Source organism: Brachycentrus maculatus, unplaced genomic scaffold (genome assembly GCF_059751285.1).
Source record: "Brachycentrus maculatus isolate JH-2025_06_01 unplaced genomic scaffold, ASM5975128v1 h1tg000262l, whole genome shotgun sequence".
Lineage (NCBI taxonomy): Eukaryota > Metazoa > Arthropoda > Insecta > Trichoptera > Brachycentridae > Brachycentrus > Brachycentrus maculatus.
This window is the reverse complement of record NW_028281013.1, coordinates 263,480-279,293: the sequence shown is the minus strand read 5'-3', so window position 1 is coordinate 279,293 and position 15,814 is coordinate 263,480. Positions and strand designations below refer to the sequence as shown.

The window sequence follows — 15,814 nt, the reverse complement described above, 5'->3', positions numbered from 1 at the left end:
TTTACGGTATTGTCAACTGTAGCAACAATTGGTTTTAGTTTTTTGAACGGCGATTATTCTTAGGCTGGGCCGAGTCCCAGTTTTAAAACAAAATTAATAAAGTGATTTTGAATAGTATAATATCTGTAAAGTGTTTGTTACGCCCTGAAAACACGGAAGAGGGGAATTGGAATATTAGTAGCTGGTAACATTGGAAGTGTCTATGATTGACCTCAAGCCTGCGAGCTAGAAGGTCTGATACTACATTGGGCCGGGCTACTGATATAATTTGTTCGGCGCTGTGTTAGGCTATATTTAAATATGGGCACGACATAGGTGAATATAAAGTATTTATTTGTAATAATGTAGTTATTTGAATAGTAGGGAAATGCACGAATGCCCTTTGCCAGGTCGATTTGCTATATTTATACATTTTCATTATTAATGCACCGCCAGCGGTTCCCGACGAGTCGTGGTCTTTTCAGCAGTGAGTGCCGCGTAAAATTAGAGTTTGCTTGATTTTATTGCTTCATATTCTTATTATTTCGAATATCGTGAGATATTTATAACTTCAGTGATATTTTTGTGTTCCGATCTATAATCGCGGAAAGCCAATGTGAAACGACCGTGGTATATGTGACATCAATATTTAATTGATTCGTATATTTATATTATGTATCCGCGGATGTTTTCCTGGTTTCTGAATTGATTTGACAAATATACATGGTAAGAATTAATCTAAACAATGTCTCGTACACATATTTTAATAATTTACCTTTGGTATTTTCGGTATGAAAATAATATATATAAAAAAAATCCGATTTTTTTGTAAATAAAATCGTTTATTTTCAAATAACCATAAACCATTTTCAATGAAAGATAAACTGATTGATTTGTTGGATATTAAATTTACTTAAAAAAATAATGTTCACATTTATTTTTATATGAAGTGTATGGGTTATTCATAAAATATCTTTTTCACTCCTAGTATGATACATTTTAAAATAGTGTTTTGAATAATTTTCGTAAAATTTTCCTTAATTATCAATAGGGAAAAAATATCAATATTATTTTTTTGTTTTTTTTATTTTTTTTCCGTGCTTGATTACACTTGGGTACAAAGAAGTTGCTTGCTTCGGTAGTGTAGTGAATAGCGCATTTTGGCTACCGTGCTGGAGTTCCCATGTTCGAATCCATACTGCTGCTGATTCTTATCCGTACCCAATAGTCCATAGGGCACTTGATCATAGAGATTGATTGTTAATTTGTGTTTATTATATGCAGGCAAGGTGATCAGTTTTGCGCTTCAGGTACCAGTCTAGGGTAATATTAAATAAATATTTTAATGTAAAAACACTTTTTATATATTTATTTTGACCCCCTGGAAATCGAACTCAGAGCCTCTAGCATGGGAACCAAGTATGCTAACCACTATACTATGTTGGCGGACAATTCCCAGGGGAATCATAAAATTAAATGATTTTTCACTTTTAATATTTATTTAATATAATCCTGAACTGGTTCTTGAAGTAATTTAACAATTAATATAATAATACTGCGATATCGATACCATGCGTGACCTATGAACCGTTGAATTCGGTTAAGGATTAGAAGAAGAAGAAGGCAATGAAGTTTCTTTTCACTGAATCAATAGCATTTAGTTTCCTTTATCTTCTTACAGACCCCTTTTATCCTTTTATATTTATTTGATGTATTTTTTGGGATATTCTAATTTTGTAAATGATTCCTTCCAATCAGCTAGTTTCGTGATGCGTGTAAATATATTGGTGTGATATTTCTTTTTATACCAGGTACAAAAATTGTTTTTAAATTAAGGCCCACTGATCAACTTTGTAGCAGATGTTCAAATATCACCATTATTAAATTGTCTACATCTTTAAACACATATGTATACGCAAGTCTCTGTACCAAAAGATGAGGCTTAAATTAATTATGTGCCAATTTACATTTATTCATATTTTAACTAATTACTTTTTAGTTAGTTTACATTTGGATATTCTATTCAATAACATGTGTGAACACCGCCAAACTCTTAACATTATATTTCTCTTTTATATTTCCCTTATTTCTTAACAGGTTTAATGTGTAGTATCCCGCCAATTATCTGGTTTGGCTGTTACTCTGACTCACTGACTTACTCCGAGTCCTGTCACTGACTTTAGTTCAACCACATTATTTACAAAACATTTTTTTTAATGCCCCATTCTAAAATAACCTTTCTGCCTTTTGCGCAGGTCACTCGCAGTTTATAGAGTATGAAGAGGGAAGAGTGTAAATTTTTAGAAATATGTGTACGTGAAGAAATATTTAGAATTCATCCATTAAAATATAATTTTGGAGAAATTGTGCGAGTTAATATGTTAATTTCCGTTAACTTTTAATTGACGTACTGCAAACATCCATAAAATTTACTTGTTTTATGCTTTGGTACAATTAATTTACATGAAAATGGGTTTTAAATATTATGCTTTTCATTTTGAAGGTCTCAAAATGAATTAGGCCGTGTTGTAATGATTATTAACTTAAATTAGCTCAATTGGGAATGGAATTAATGACCAGGTGGTCAGAGTAGAGTAGTGAGTAACACTCGAGACATGATCACCATTTGCATCAAAGATTGAGGTAAAGATCGCATTTTTCAACATAGTTTTACTTAAGTTTTTAATTACTGAGTTTCTAGCTCAGGGGTGGTAGTTAATATAATATAGATCAGAAATAAGTATCTAATAAGACTCCAATAATAATTTTCATGGGCGATTTTCGTAAAATATAATATATATCATTTTAATAGGTCGGTGTAATTTCACATTATTCCAATACTCTCGTATTATCTATGATTTAATTATGCACTAATTAAAATATATTTAGTTATTCGAAGTCATAAACGTAGAAACCTTTAAAGTGATTTTACTTAGTATTCACTCTCTAATTAGAAATAATTTGAGCATGTAAAAATGAATTTTGTTTTATATATTTACCAGTGTTATATTTAGGGATTTGAATCCGTTATTATGGCTTCAGCATTGACCATCTAAAAATATATTCGATACATTAATAAATACTTGCCTCTACTAAGGTTCTCTAGATTTTTATAATGGTAATCTCTCGGTTTAAGTCAGGGGTGTCCAACTCGATTTTATTTTAAGCCATAATTCCATTGCATAGGCCAGTGAGTGTAGCAGGAAAATACTTCAATAACGCACAACAACTATTGTTAGAAAAACAAGAATGTAATATGCATAAAAGCTTACGTAAATCTGAATGTAAAATAGTAGTAAATGGGGAAATTTTAGAATAGGTTAACGATTTCATATATTTATAAATGCTAAGAACAGAGTGAATGATGCGCTGAAATCAATTATAGCAGATAAAAACCTTTCAGCGAAACTTAAACTGACAGTGCACAATGGAGTCCCGGTTCCAACCCTAATGTATGGGGATGTGAAGCATGAAGTTGGCAATAGGAGGATGAAATAGACTGAATGCTGTCGAAGCGCGATCTCTCAGAAGATTGTACGGCAAAACAATGTATGATTGATGTTCGAATGGTGATGTAAGGAAATAATGCAATGCCGAGATAAGCATTATCAATAAATGAAGAAAGATGTGTCGAGATGGTTTGAGCATGTGGATCAAATGAGCGAAGAACGAACAGTAAAACAAATTAATCAGCTGAATGTGTTTGGTAATAGAACAAGAAGACCGAGGAAAACTCGGCATGATCAAGTATTTCAAATACTTGAAAGCAGTCAGGTTAGGAGTCGTTATAATCGAAGGGTATTCACGAAAGTGGAAAAGCGAAGATTTTTTGCAAAGACAGATTGGTGTAATATTTTATTCTCTCTGCCTATCCCTGTGGAGAAGCGGCATGATGGTCTGTTAGTTAATAATATGCGTTAATATTTAAAGAAAATAATTTTGTTGGTATACCACAGCGCTTAATGTTAGGTTTATATTGACACTTTTCAATAGATACTATTTAACATTCTGGTAAAAATGTGTAGCAATGTTATTCAATGTAGTCTTTTCATCTTGATTATAAACTGTATTTTATTTTCTAACAATCAAAGTGACTTAACATTATTAACTAAATAACAACATAAGTATATTTTTTAAAAAAGGTAAATTTTAAGATACGCATACTTGAGTTTTTGTTTTATACTTACCTTGAAACTCTGTGTAAAATACATACCTATATATTAGTATAATGGAATTTTAGTATCGCAGCCTTATTGAGAACATAAAATATTATGGACTGTTAAATTTATATAGGACTTAAAGTATTACTTTTATCGTAAAGAAGTGATTACTAATGCAGGTTAGTATACAATTTTAAGCAATGAAAAAATACCATTGTTTTAAAAAAATAGCAGCTTTCGAGAATGAATATTTTTAAATAAATTTACAAGCATTAAAACGTATTATTTTTTATTTCATTTATACTAAAACAGTTGCAAGATTTGGTTATGCAGTTACCATGGATACATAATGAATTCTTTCATGCTTCCATTGTCTATGATTTGTGAATGCGTTACATTTTATTTTATATTACTTTGTTTTAGTCAGTAATGCAGTTTTCTTGATGACAAATGCAGGTAGATTTTTCTTTTTCTTTTTGGTGTTCTTTGTTGCAAGTTGTTGTATTGTGAGTTTGATAATGTGTTTTGTGTATTCTCAAGATTATGAATAATGTCATAAAAAAGCAATAATATGAAAAAACACTGGTAAATTTAAAAAATATACAATCATGAAATTTATTTAAATAGCTATGTTAGCATATTTTTAATATTTCTTATAACTGAATTTACTTTATAGCCAGTAACTTAATCAGCTTCATTTTCTCGTGGATGTTTCTAAAAGAAATAATTATACATAAAATAAATTTTCTTTGTGTGTGAGAGACATTACATAATACACTCAAAATCAATTTGTGTTCATTTTTCCTATCTGCTTTTTTAACAAATGCATTTAAAAATAAAATAAAAATAAGATCTTCTGTACTTGAGGCATCATATTTTTTTATAGTTGTCACTTTTGAATTAATGCAGTAAATAATTAAGTTAAAAAGTTATTTAGTAATTCAGTAATTTTGAGTTTTTACAGAAATAATAATATTTATGTTTAGATCACGAGGCCCATTGATCTTATCTGTTTTTATCATAATAATGTAGGTTGATGCCTCTTTAGTGACTAACTAAAGTTGATGGTGATTGCATGTTTATTATACATTAGCAGACGTCCAGCCATGTAGGGAAGGTTACCTTAGCCTTTATAGTGAGGTGACGTTAGTTGTTGCTTTTATTAATATTATTTGTTGTTGGAATTGAAACTGGTAATTTGAATTCCAATCATTTGAAAGCATTTTTTTTCATTGCAAAATAATAAATATACCATCCAAAAAAATTATGCCGTCATACTGTCCAAAAAGCTAAATAATCTGTGTTAAGTTGGGACAGAAAAAAGTGTCAGATATATTTTACATATAGAGTTAAACATAAAAAAAATATGTTTAATATTAACCGCCCTACACATACGAACATACGTGATACGCGCGGTTTTTCTTCACCATTCCGCGCTAACCCATATGACCTACGCATTCGAGAAAAGATATCTGTTCCAAAAACATTTAATGCGTACCGGATACACTGACAAAATTTTGTCAGGTTTCATACCTGACAATATTTTGAGACAACAAACATTGTGATTTTTTTTCTTGTTTATAAAAAATATACCTGAAAATAACCCGAAGGCAGGGTGGTTAAAGTTAAAACATTGAAATAGAAAGAATAAGAGATGGCAATAAAATAGAGAAATGTCGTGTTCATTTATGATAGCTAACTTTTGCCTTAACTTACAGATTTAAATTTATAAATTTCCCATTAGAATCAATGAGTAGTAGTCACAAAATGTTTTGTATTGGTAAAATGCTAGTAGAGATTAAATATATTGCGTGTTGTCAATTGTTTTAAACAGTAAACCAAATTATCAATCATTATCACAAAGCATCCTATTAGTTATTGGCTCTTGTGGCTGTCAACCGTTATATTGAGATATATTACTCTAAATAATGTATACGTGTATATCAACAAATCTATTTTAATAAATTCTATACAATACAATCTTCATTTTTAAAAATAAACCCTTAAGAAATCAATATTTTAAATAATAATTATGTTTTCATTATCCTTATATCTATACATATTTCAATTTGATTTGAAATTTATGTGATAAACTATATGCATTTTTTCTTCTTAATTACAGATATTCACCAAAGCAGTTACAAGGGAGAAGATCTTTCTCCAACTCCAGAGTGAAATAGTAATTTACTTATTGCCTATTGTTGTATTAGTAGCAGGCTATATATTTCTAATATAAGGGGGGTCTAAAGACAAGTACGATGGCTACTCCGTGCACTCGTTTTTCTGACAACTACGAGCTTAAAGAAGAGCTGGGAAAAGGTGCCTTTTCTGTAGTGAGAAGGAGCGTCCAAAAGTCTACCGGACTGGAGTTTGCAGCAAAGATAATTAATACCAGAAAGTTATCTCAGCGTGACTTTGCTAAATTGGAAAGAGAGGCGAGAATATGTCGCAAGCTGCAGCATCCTAACATAGTGCGATTGCACGACTCTATTCAAGAAGAGCATTACCATTATTTGGTGTTTGATTTAGTCACCGGAGGTGAATTATTCGAAGATATCGTTGCGAGAGAATTCTATTCAGAATCCGACGCATCCCACTGCATCCAACAAATTTTGGAATCGGTCCATCATTGCCACCATTATGGCGTTGTACACCGGGATTTGAAGCCCGAAAACCTGTTGCTGGCTAGTAAAGCGAAGGGAGCCGCCGTAAAGCTCGCCGACTTCGGGCTAGCTATAGAAGTGCAGGGAGATCAGCAAGCGTGGTTCGGGTTCGCCGGAACTCCGGGCTACTTATCTCCCGAGGTTCTCAAAAAGGAACCTTATGGAAAGTCCGTGGACATCTGGGCTTGCGGAGTGATCCTTTACATCTTGCTGGTTGGCTACCCGCCTTTCTGGGATGAAGAGCAGCACCGTTTGTACAACCAAATTAAAGCTGGCGCTTACGATTACCCTTCTCCCGAATGGGACACCGTTACGCCTGAAGCGAAAAGCCTCATCAACCAGATGTTGACTGTGAATCCCAGTAAGCGAATTACCGCTTCCGAAGCCCTGAAGCACCCTTGGATCTGCCACCGAGAGAGGGTTGCCTCCGTGATGCATCGTCAGGAGACCGTGGACTGCCTCAAGAAGTTCAACGCCCGCCGCAAGTTGAAGGGAGCCATTTTGACCACCATGTTGGCTACGCGCAACTTCTCGGGGCGTTCTATGATCACCAAGAAGGGAGACGGGTCGCAGGTGAAGGAGTCCACGGACAGCAGCACCACTCTGGAGGACGAGGATGTCGACAAGGACAAGAAAGGCGTCGACCGCTCCTGCACTGTTATTTCCAAGGAGCACGATGACGAGATCGGCCTGAGCAAGGCGGACTCGTTTGGGAAGAATACTCGCTCGGCAGAAGGACAGTCAGTCCAATCGGCTCGTAGACAAGAGATAATCAAGATCACGGAGCAACTTATAGACGCTATTAACAACGGAGATTTCGAGACATACGCCAAGATATGCGACCCCCACATCACGGCCTTCGAGCCGGAAGCCTTGGGCAACCTCGTGGAAGGAATGGACTTCCACAAGTTCTACTTGGACAATGTGCCGGGCAAGAGCAGCAAGCCCATGAACACCACGATCCTGAACCCGCACGTGCACTTGCTGGGGGATGATGCCGCGTGCATTGCGTACGTGCGCCTGACGCAGTTCCTGGACGAGGCGGGCCGACCTCACACGGTGCAGCACCAGGAGACCAGGGTGTGGCACAAGCGCCAGAGCAAGTGGACTTCGGTCCACTTCCATCGCTCCTAACTCCCGGGCCCCCGAGCCCAGGCGTATTACCAAAGGTTTCCGTGTTAGTCGACACACACCCGCATTTTGTGTAGAGTTTTCCCGTATGTTAGAGAATGTCGTCCGGTGTGGAATCATATCAGTTGATAGATCGTGTCGAAAGCCTTTGCGGGAAGCTTAGCGTTAATGTTACAGGACCTTCGGTGAACTGATCCTGATACTTTTTAATTCAATTTACATATTTTGCACTCAAATCAACTGCACCTTTCGGCTTTAGCGTGCTCAAACTTATTTATTAACTCCTTTTATAATAAATTCATGGCTTGGATGGCGTTTGCGATGACCTCGGAGTTATTCATTATCTCGACAAAGTGTAATACAGATCTCTAATATTATTCTTTGGTGCTTTCAATTCACCAACCATGACTTTAGACTTAATTAAGGTTTTATTATTTCTCATTGCTCGTACATAACTAATGGAAATGGTTGAAAAGCTTCAAGAACATTTAGTCTTAGTAAATAACTATGATTGTACTTATTGCGTACATAGTTACTTTTCATTACAAATCTATTTTTGACATTTTAGATTACTCATTGCTAGCTTCGTGCATTGAAGTGCTTTATATTGAATAAATCCAATTAACACAACTCAGTACTGATTTATACTTGTTATCTAAGAAGAGAGTCCCACCTTCTTTATTTATAATCTCCTTACATAGAAAGTAGTTACTCATTTTGCCTTTTGTGAATATGCTTTTTACGTATACTTAAGGGTGACATCATTTAGCTATTTGATTCTTACAAATCAACGATCTTGCATTGTATCTCAACTTCAATACTGTACATTACTTGCGTGTGATGTGTATTAAGTTCCCTATCTATAAATAATCGAAAATAAGGTCAACGAATGTGAGACCCAGACTTAGTGACGCCCATAAAATCAATTTCAATTGGCGCAAGAATGTTTGTCCTTCTGCTAGAACTGTGAAGCTCAACACGATTGAACTATTATTACCCGTTTTGTTCCGACAACTTCTACTTACTATTTAGCACACTCTTTATTCAAACATTTGTCTCTCTTTACATGTTATCTATAAATGTTTTCTGTCGTGCTTATATTGTACACAAGGTGTTCTTAATCATGTTTTACTCTGTGGATTGTTATTAAATAAATAGAAAGTAAGAATTATATATACATATATGTATTTTACAAGTGATAAAATGCAGTTATTGGCACTACCCTACTTACAACTATATGGTGAGCTTTGCTCTGATAAAGCAGTATTTTATTTTTGATCAAATCAACTTAATTATCTTTGTAGTTATATTCATTTATGAACTCATTTTGACTATATATCTATTTTATAAAATGTTATGTATTTTACAAATAATTAAAAAAAAACTTAAAAGGTATAATGCGATATACATGCATTAGTATGTTCTATTTATTTTGTTTATGAAAATATACTTTTTCATTTTATGTATGAGATTTCCCCTCTAAAAAGTCTATAAACAAATCAAAAGATTTTGTTATGGACTTTTAATTAACATAATAACTTTCTTATTTGTGACACAAAATATCCCTAGAAATTTAGGAACCGACTAGTAAAAAAGTCTTGGCAATAAAACGGTTAAGGTATACAAATGCATAATGTGATAATAATCGTTGAGATGCGTGTCAGGGTCAAACCGAGATGGAATCTGCCAAATTAAGACCTTTAAGTACCAATATTGCAACGCAGACCAAAGTACCTGCTGACTTTCTCACTAAGCTTATGTATTTCCACATACTTAGAATGAGTTATTATACTAAAATGGTCACAATAAGTTGTTTGCACCAAACTATGTGCAATATTGTTAAAGCACATTGTTAGATACTGTGATTGTCTAAATAAGAATTTTTTCAAGAAGTTATTTTATCTTGTCACTACTGCTGCAATCATTACACATTAGTGTTAAAGAATCGAATGTTTAATATTTTTATTGTATTTAAGAGCATATTTATGTTTTTACAAAGTATATACTTACTTACCTAGTTGATATTTTTATCACTTGCCATTTACCCATTTAATTTTATGTTATTTTATAATGATTTTATTGTTAAATTATATTTTGTAATAATATGAATGTATAATTGGATGAATCTATATTATACCGAGGAAATGTGGTTATTGTAGTATTTTATTTAAGGATGTAAAACATTGTTGTTTAATAATTAATTAATAACATTGGTCCAGTATGACGCTTTACACTTGTGGTATCTCTGGGAACGTAGCTATTCAATACGATATATTGCCAAAAATGAGATATTGAAGTATTATATTGAATGGGATGGGAGTGAACTGTGCCATACAGATTTAGTGCCAATAACTGTATGGGTTGTCTTAAAACAGTCTAGTCTTAATATTACGACTACATGAAGTGGTCTAGAAAATAAGTATTAATCCTTTTTTTGTATTTTTCAGATCTTTACCTAATATTAAATAATGTAACGATGATGTGCTGGTGACTGCAGGGTTTAAGAGTCGTAGCTCTAGAGTGAGTGGTGTCACACCACTGCCGATTAACCTCGGCAAGTCATCAATGTAAGCTTTTATCAAATGTAAACTGACTTATTTAAGATTCCTCACCCTTAGGCCTAAATTTTGGTCCACAAAAAGAAAATAATATATTGGTATAATAGTTAATTTTGTGTGACATAATTTATTGAAGCATCATTTGTTATTTAGGGATTTATAGTAGGTTAAATATGTGCATTTCATTTTCAAGTAAAGTTTGATGCATTTGTCTTGTTGAATAAGAGATTTCATTGAACACATAAATGCCAACTGAATTGCAATATTGTTATTTATTATAACATATTATCATTTCTATTATTTTACATTATATTGTTGCTTTGTTATACATATTTTATTATTATGTTTGTGTTTATCAGTCTACCACTTTTGTGAAGACTCATTTTCTAGTATTAAGCTCACGCTGATGTATTATAGTCTTCTCTTTGTAGAAATCTTACTTGGGATCCATTGTCAGCATTTCTCTACTTCCGATAATAATATGTAATGAAATTCTCTGTAATAAATTCTTTTGGTCTACTGGTATTCTTTTCTGTACCTAAACATCCACTTCCTACATGTGGCTTTACTCACTCCAAATTCTATTTAATTTGACTAAAAATTTGTTTTATGTTAACCAAAAAACAATTTTCTTCCATAGTATAAAAGTGGTTTGGCTGCAGTGCATGAGGTCTTGGAGACCAGGGGGGTTTTGCATGTATAGTATTTTTCTGGGCTATTATGACATGTCTCTTGACGAAGTTTCGAATCTAATTACCATATCTGTCATCAAGGCTGATGTTTTTAAGATATTTAAAATTTAATTTCTTACCCAGGAAATGCAAGATCAAGTTACACCATTATGTTAATTTTCTTAAAGCTTGCCGACTATAAGTGGTTAACAATTTTCCAAGTTTATTGTCTTCAAACTCTTGTGTGAATCACGTTTTATAAGCGGAATCAAAATTAAAATTTTGCAAAAGGCTTTTTTAATGTTCACTTTTAAAGTTATAAAATGGTTAGTTTTCATGTGCAAAGGAAATAAGAAAATATATATTCATACTTATTTACTACATAAATATTAACTCGAGATGAAAAAAACCTTTGATTTTTTTAAGGAATTTAAAAGATAATTTTTTTTCTCCGCTGCTATGAAATTTTTCGTTTCTAGATATAGGCGAGTCAAACTTTTAATGAAAATCTGTTATCCCTGACTTATTTTGAAAGTGGATGAGGAAAAGTTTTTGTACCTTATTTCTTGGCATAGCCCTGGACTGGACTAGACTGGACTTGTATGCACTTCTAAAGATGCTCTAACGCAGGGTTCTCCAAACTACGACCCACAGGCCAAACTCGGCCCGCCAGCAACATCAATCCAGCCCCCGAGAGCTAATGATCAGTGTCATTAATCAGGTTCGTGACAGCTCATCACTTTACTATGGTAAATTTAGTAAAAAACATGGGATGATAGTAACTCGATTTTATTTGCTTGCTTTTATGTATATATATATATATATATATGTATTTTTATATAAATATATATATATATATATATATATATATATATATATATATATATATAAATCAATTGCCATAGGTTAGTATTGGACCGAATTGATTTGTTTGTAACAGTAAAAAAACGATGATAACGAAACACGAGTGTACTGTTGAAACAAGATATTAGCAATTGTATGGAGACATAAAAACTTCAATTCATTCAAAAATACACATTTATAAATCAAAAAGCTATGTAGAAAAAAATAATAAGCTAGGTATTTGACATTTTTGGTTTTTGCAATGTTAAACAGATTTTTAAATATTTTCATTACTTCATAAGCATTGCAAATTGACACATTTTTTAAATGTGTGCGTTTATTTTTTTATAGACAGCCACAGCAACGCGTGTCCTGGTACATTGCACGATATACCTACTTACGTAGGACCTCAATACTATTTTTTCATTTATATTGTCTTTGATCTTGAGAAATGTCAAATTCGATCGACATATATCTATGGTAAAATTCGTCGATCTGTCACATTTCACGGGATCCTGGCTAAAATATAGTAAAATTTTTAGAAATGACAATAGAAGGTTAATTTTGCCGAAGTAATAACAGTGAGAACGATAAAACATATTTATAAAATGCAAAGTTTTTTTAAGTAATAATTTAACTATCCAGTTCATCAAAGGTAAATATTGTTGTTCTTGTTTATAAACAAAATGCGCTCAAATTATGTAACATTTTATTATTGGTCACATAATTATGGATGTATTTTTTCTTCTTAAATATGTATGTGTATTAATAGATTTGGTAATGCGCACATTATGATTTCAATGTCAATACTTTTATTATTGTAATTAAATTTATTGTTGGGAAGCAAACGAGGGTATGTATTGCAGGCAAACTAGAGCAATCTCCCGACCAATTACTTTATAGGTAGGTACTTCAGTAAATGTCAAATACAATAACTAGTTACGATAAATCATCATAATACTGAAAGGTCATCCGAAAATAGTTTTTATTTTAATCATCTTTCTTCAGAATGTTTACTTACCATATATTCATTTATATATTTGTTATTAGGCATGTATACTAGATCTTTAATTGGTTAAAAATTAATGGGTTGGGGTTGCTGTTGCTCCCATTATAAACATTTATTGCTCGTATTTTTTTTTTAATTATTTGATTTCATTTAAATATTAACTCTTGCCTATTTTGTGACAAAGAATTTTGTTTAGTCTTTTTCTCATCAGTCTTACAATGTCTAATTGCTTACAATGAAATACAATAGCGAAAATAACAGCCTTTGATTTGATGTTAACTTGTCTCTAGTTGAAACCGAGCTCACATATAATACCGAGATGGCTACAAGAGTAGTAGCAACTGCGACAGTACGCGCAGTCAACAGGAGGAAGATACCTTCCCGTGCAGCCCTCACACTCACACCTACAGCTGTTAACAAAATCAAAGAAATAATGAATAAGAATGAAGGAAAGGGCTTTATAGGACTCAAAGTTGGTGTAAAACAAAGAGGTTGCAATGGTTTATCTTATACATTGGATTTTACAAACAGCAAAGATAAAATGGACGAGGAAGTAAAACAAGATGGTGTCACCATCATCATTGACAAAAAAGCGCAATTATCGCTGTTAGGTAAGTTTGGCTCATTTTTTAATGCATGCAATCTTGCACTGGTGGTATGTATTATACACATGGTGCCGGATTACTCTCGATAGGTACTCTATTGAATGCGACTAAAATCCATTATGATTGACGACATCCGTCACCTGTCAAATTACTTAAAATCCTGTCCTTGGTTAATATTACCTAGGACATCCCGTGAAATCGAGAGTCTACAGCATTATATTACAATAGTTTTGTACTTTGTTTTTTTAATTTTCGTTTCAGGAACTGAAATGGATTATGTGGAAAACAAACTATCTTCAGAATTTGTCTTCAACAATCCAAACATCAAAGGAACTTGTGGATGTGGTGAATCATTTAGTATATGATTTTTCAATGTTAAAAGAGAAAATAGTTTCATTTTATAAATTTTAGGTATCTTATACCAATATGTAGTTATTCTAAACTAAGATTAGGAATATTCAATTCACAATACGCTGAAATCATTGAAAAATTGCAAGCCGTTATTAGTTTTCTCAGTAAAACCACTTTAATTTACATATTTAATTGTTACATAACTTTTATATATTTTTTAATGGTGTGGTCAGAACACTTCACTAGCAAAAATTTTTTTTTACAGTACACTTGAAGAAAATCCACAAAAAAAGGTATAATTGAAATCATTGTTAACTTTGTGGTATGGTAATATAACACTCCTAAGCGATTAATGTTCACTTTGTGTAATACCACTTAAAACTTTTTAAGTGGTATTATACAAAGTGAACTATAAATGATAAGGAGTGTTAAAAATAAGGTGGATCTCCCTTTGATTTTGATACAACCATGTCTCTACAATATCTTTGGGACTAACTATTCAGATATCTTTAACACAATAAATTAATACATAAACCTGTATTTAACATTACTAAGGATTTACTTCTGGTTTTACTAATTTTTATTGTTTACAACAAAAAACCTTTTTATTGTAATTCAAATAACTGATGACTTCAATTTGTTAGATGTTTACCAACCGTAAAAATTATTCTTCCCCCATTCACATCTACTAAGTAGAGCAATATTGGATTATATTAGTTTCATGTTATAGCCTATCTGTTTTAAACTAAGCTGTGATTGAACATTCACCAATATAGTGACTGCAAGAAGATACTCTTTTCACATATTGATATTATTCATTAAAATAAAATATTGTAAAATTACATTGAAACCTGTATATTTATTTTTAAACATTGATTGAGTAATTTTTGAGAATAGATTGAAACATGAATTTATCAAATATTTTACTTACGATACTTTGTCGCTGCCAACACTTTTGCGTTGCAATGTTATCATTGGTCTATTTATCACAGGTTATGTTTTTTTTTAAACCTGTGTTTGAAGCATCTACATAAAACACTCAAAATCATAATATGCTTTAAATACTCAATGAATTGAAAACACGATTCCTATTTTGTGAAATAGACCTTATTGAACTCAACAGTGCTTAAGCAGATATTTATTATTTTTCTATTATTTATTATTGTTGAATATATTTAAAGACAAAGTTGTACATAATGTTATCCTTACATGTAGCTTTTTGTTGATATGCATAATTTTATGAATGTACATAAATACATAAATAAATGTATAATTTGAACTGTTAGAAATTATAAAATAAAGTAATCTCAAGAAAGCATACCTGTATTATTTAATCAAACCTAATGGTGCCACTGCGTTGTTTCAACAAGGTTTAAATACATCATAGGTAAGAACAAGAGTAGATTAGTTCAATTTCCTTAACTGCAGAGAGGAAAAACATTAAATGATATGCAAATTTTTTATTGGATAAGCGTAAATTAACTAAAAATTCAGATTTAAAAAAAAATAGTCAATGGATATTTTATTTAAAGGCAGCGGATCATTATGGTGGTATAGGATACACATCGTGTTGCCTCCTTCTTGGTCTTCGAACTTTTTCTTGTGTCCAGTTTTGAACAAAGGTCTCCCTTTTGGAATTCCACAGTTCTCTTTTCCAGTGCAGGCCTGCCACTTTCCTAATGTCATCGAACCATCTTCTCTGGGGTGTACCCACGCTTCTGCGTCCTGTTCGAGGCCTCCAGTCAAGCACTTTATTTGTCCAACTATTTTCAGACATACATGCCACATGACTTACCCAGTTCCACTATTCTTTGCGCTACATCTGTTACCTTGGTTATAACTTT

The 15,814-nt window shown here is 32.4% G+C and overlaps 2 protein-coding genes across 4 annotated transcripts; both read left to right on the top strand.

Moving 5' to 3' along the window:
• Window positions 1-11,010, top strand: LOC148305776 (calcium/calmodulin-dependent protein kinase type II alpha chain-like). The gene is made up of 2 exons (XM_088266124.1): window positions 1-315; window positions 6,262-11,010. Exon 2 carries the CDS (start codon window positions 6,398-6,400, stop codon window positions 7,934-7,936), a length of 1,539 nt encoding a protein of 512 aa, XP_088122250.1. The 5' UTR covers window positions 1-315; window positions 6,262-6,397; the 3' UTR covers window positions 7,937-11,010.
• Window positions 11,011-11,148: 138 nt separating this feature from the next.
• Window positions 11,149-15,286, top strand: LOC148305775 (iron-sulfur cluster assembly 1 homolog, mitochondrial-like). 3 transcript variants are annotated; one of them, XM_088266128.1, is made up of 3 exons: window positions 11,149-11,883; window positions 13,305-13,625; window positions 13,881-15,286. In XM_088266128.1, exons 2-3 carry the CDS (start codon window positions 13,334-13,336, stop codon window positions 13,982-13,984), a joined length of 396 nt encoding a protein of 131 aa, XP_088122254.1. In that variant the 5' UTR covers window positions 11,149-11,883; window positions 13,305-13,333; the 3' UTR covers window positions 13,985-15,286. The 3 variants fall into 3 exon arrangements, with proteins under 3 accessions (XP_088122254.1, XP_088122252.1, XP_088122253.1); XM_088266126.1 differs by lacking the exon at window positions 11,149-11,883 and adding an exon at window positions 12,476-12,660; XM_088266127.1 differs by lacking the exon at window positions 11,149-11,883 and adding an exon at window positions 12,743-12,908.
• The last annotated feature ends 528 nt before the right edge of the window (window positions 15,287-15,814 follow it).

Bases quoted from the DNA above. Each gene is read 5' to 3' on its own strand.
- LOC148305775 (XM_088266128.1), top strand. From the start codon at position 13,334: ATGGCTACAAGAGTAGTAGCAACTGCGACAGTACGCGCAGTCAACAGG. The intron at 13,626-13,880 runs GTAAGTTTGGCT...TTTTCGTTTCAG, and splicing joins AGCGCAATTATCGCTGTTAG to GAACTGAAATGGATTATGTG.
- LOC148305776 (XM_088266124.1), top strand. From the start codon at position 6,398: ATGGCTACTCCGTGCACTCGTTTTTCTGACAACTACGAGCTTAAAGAA.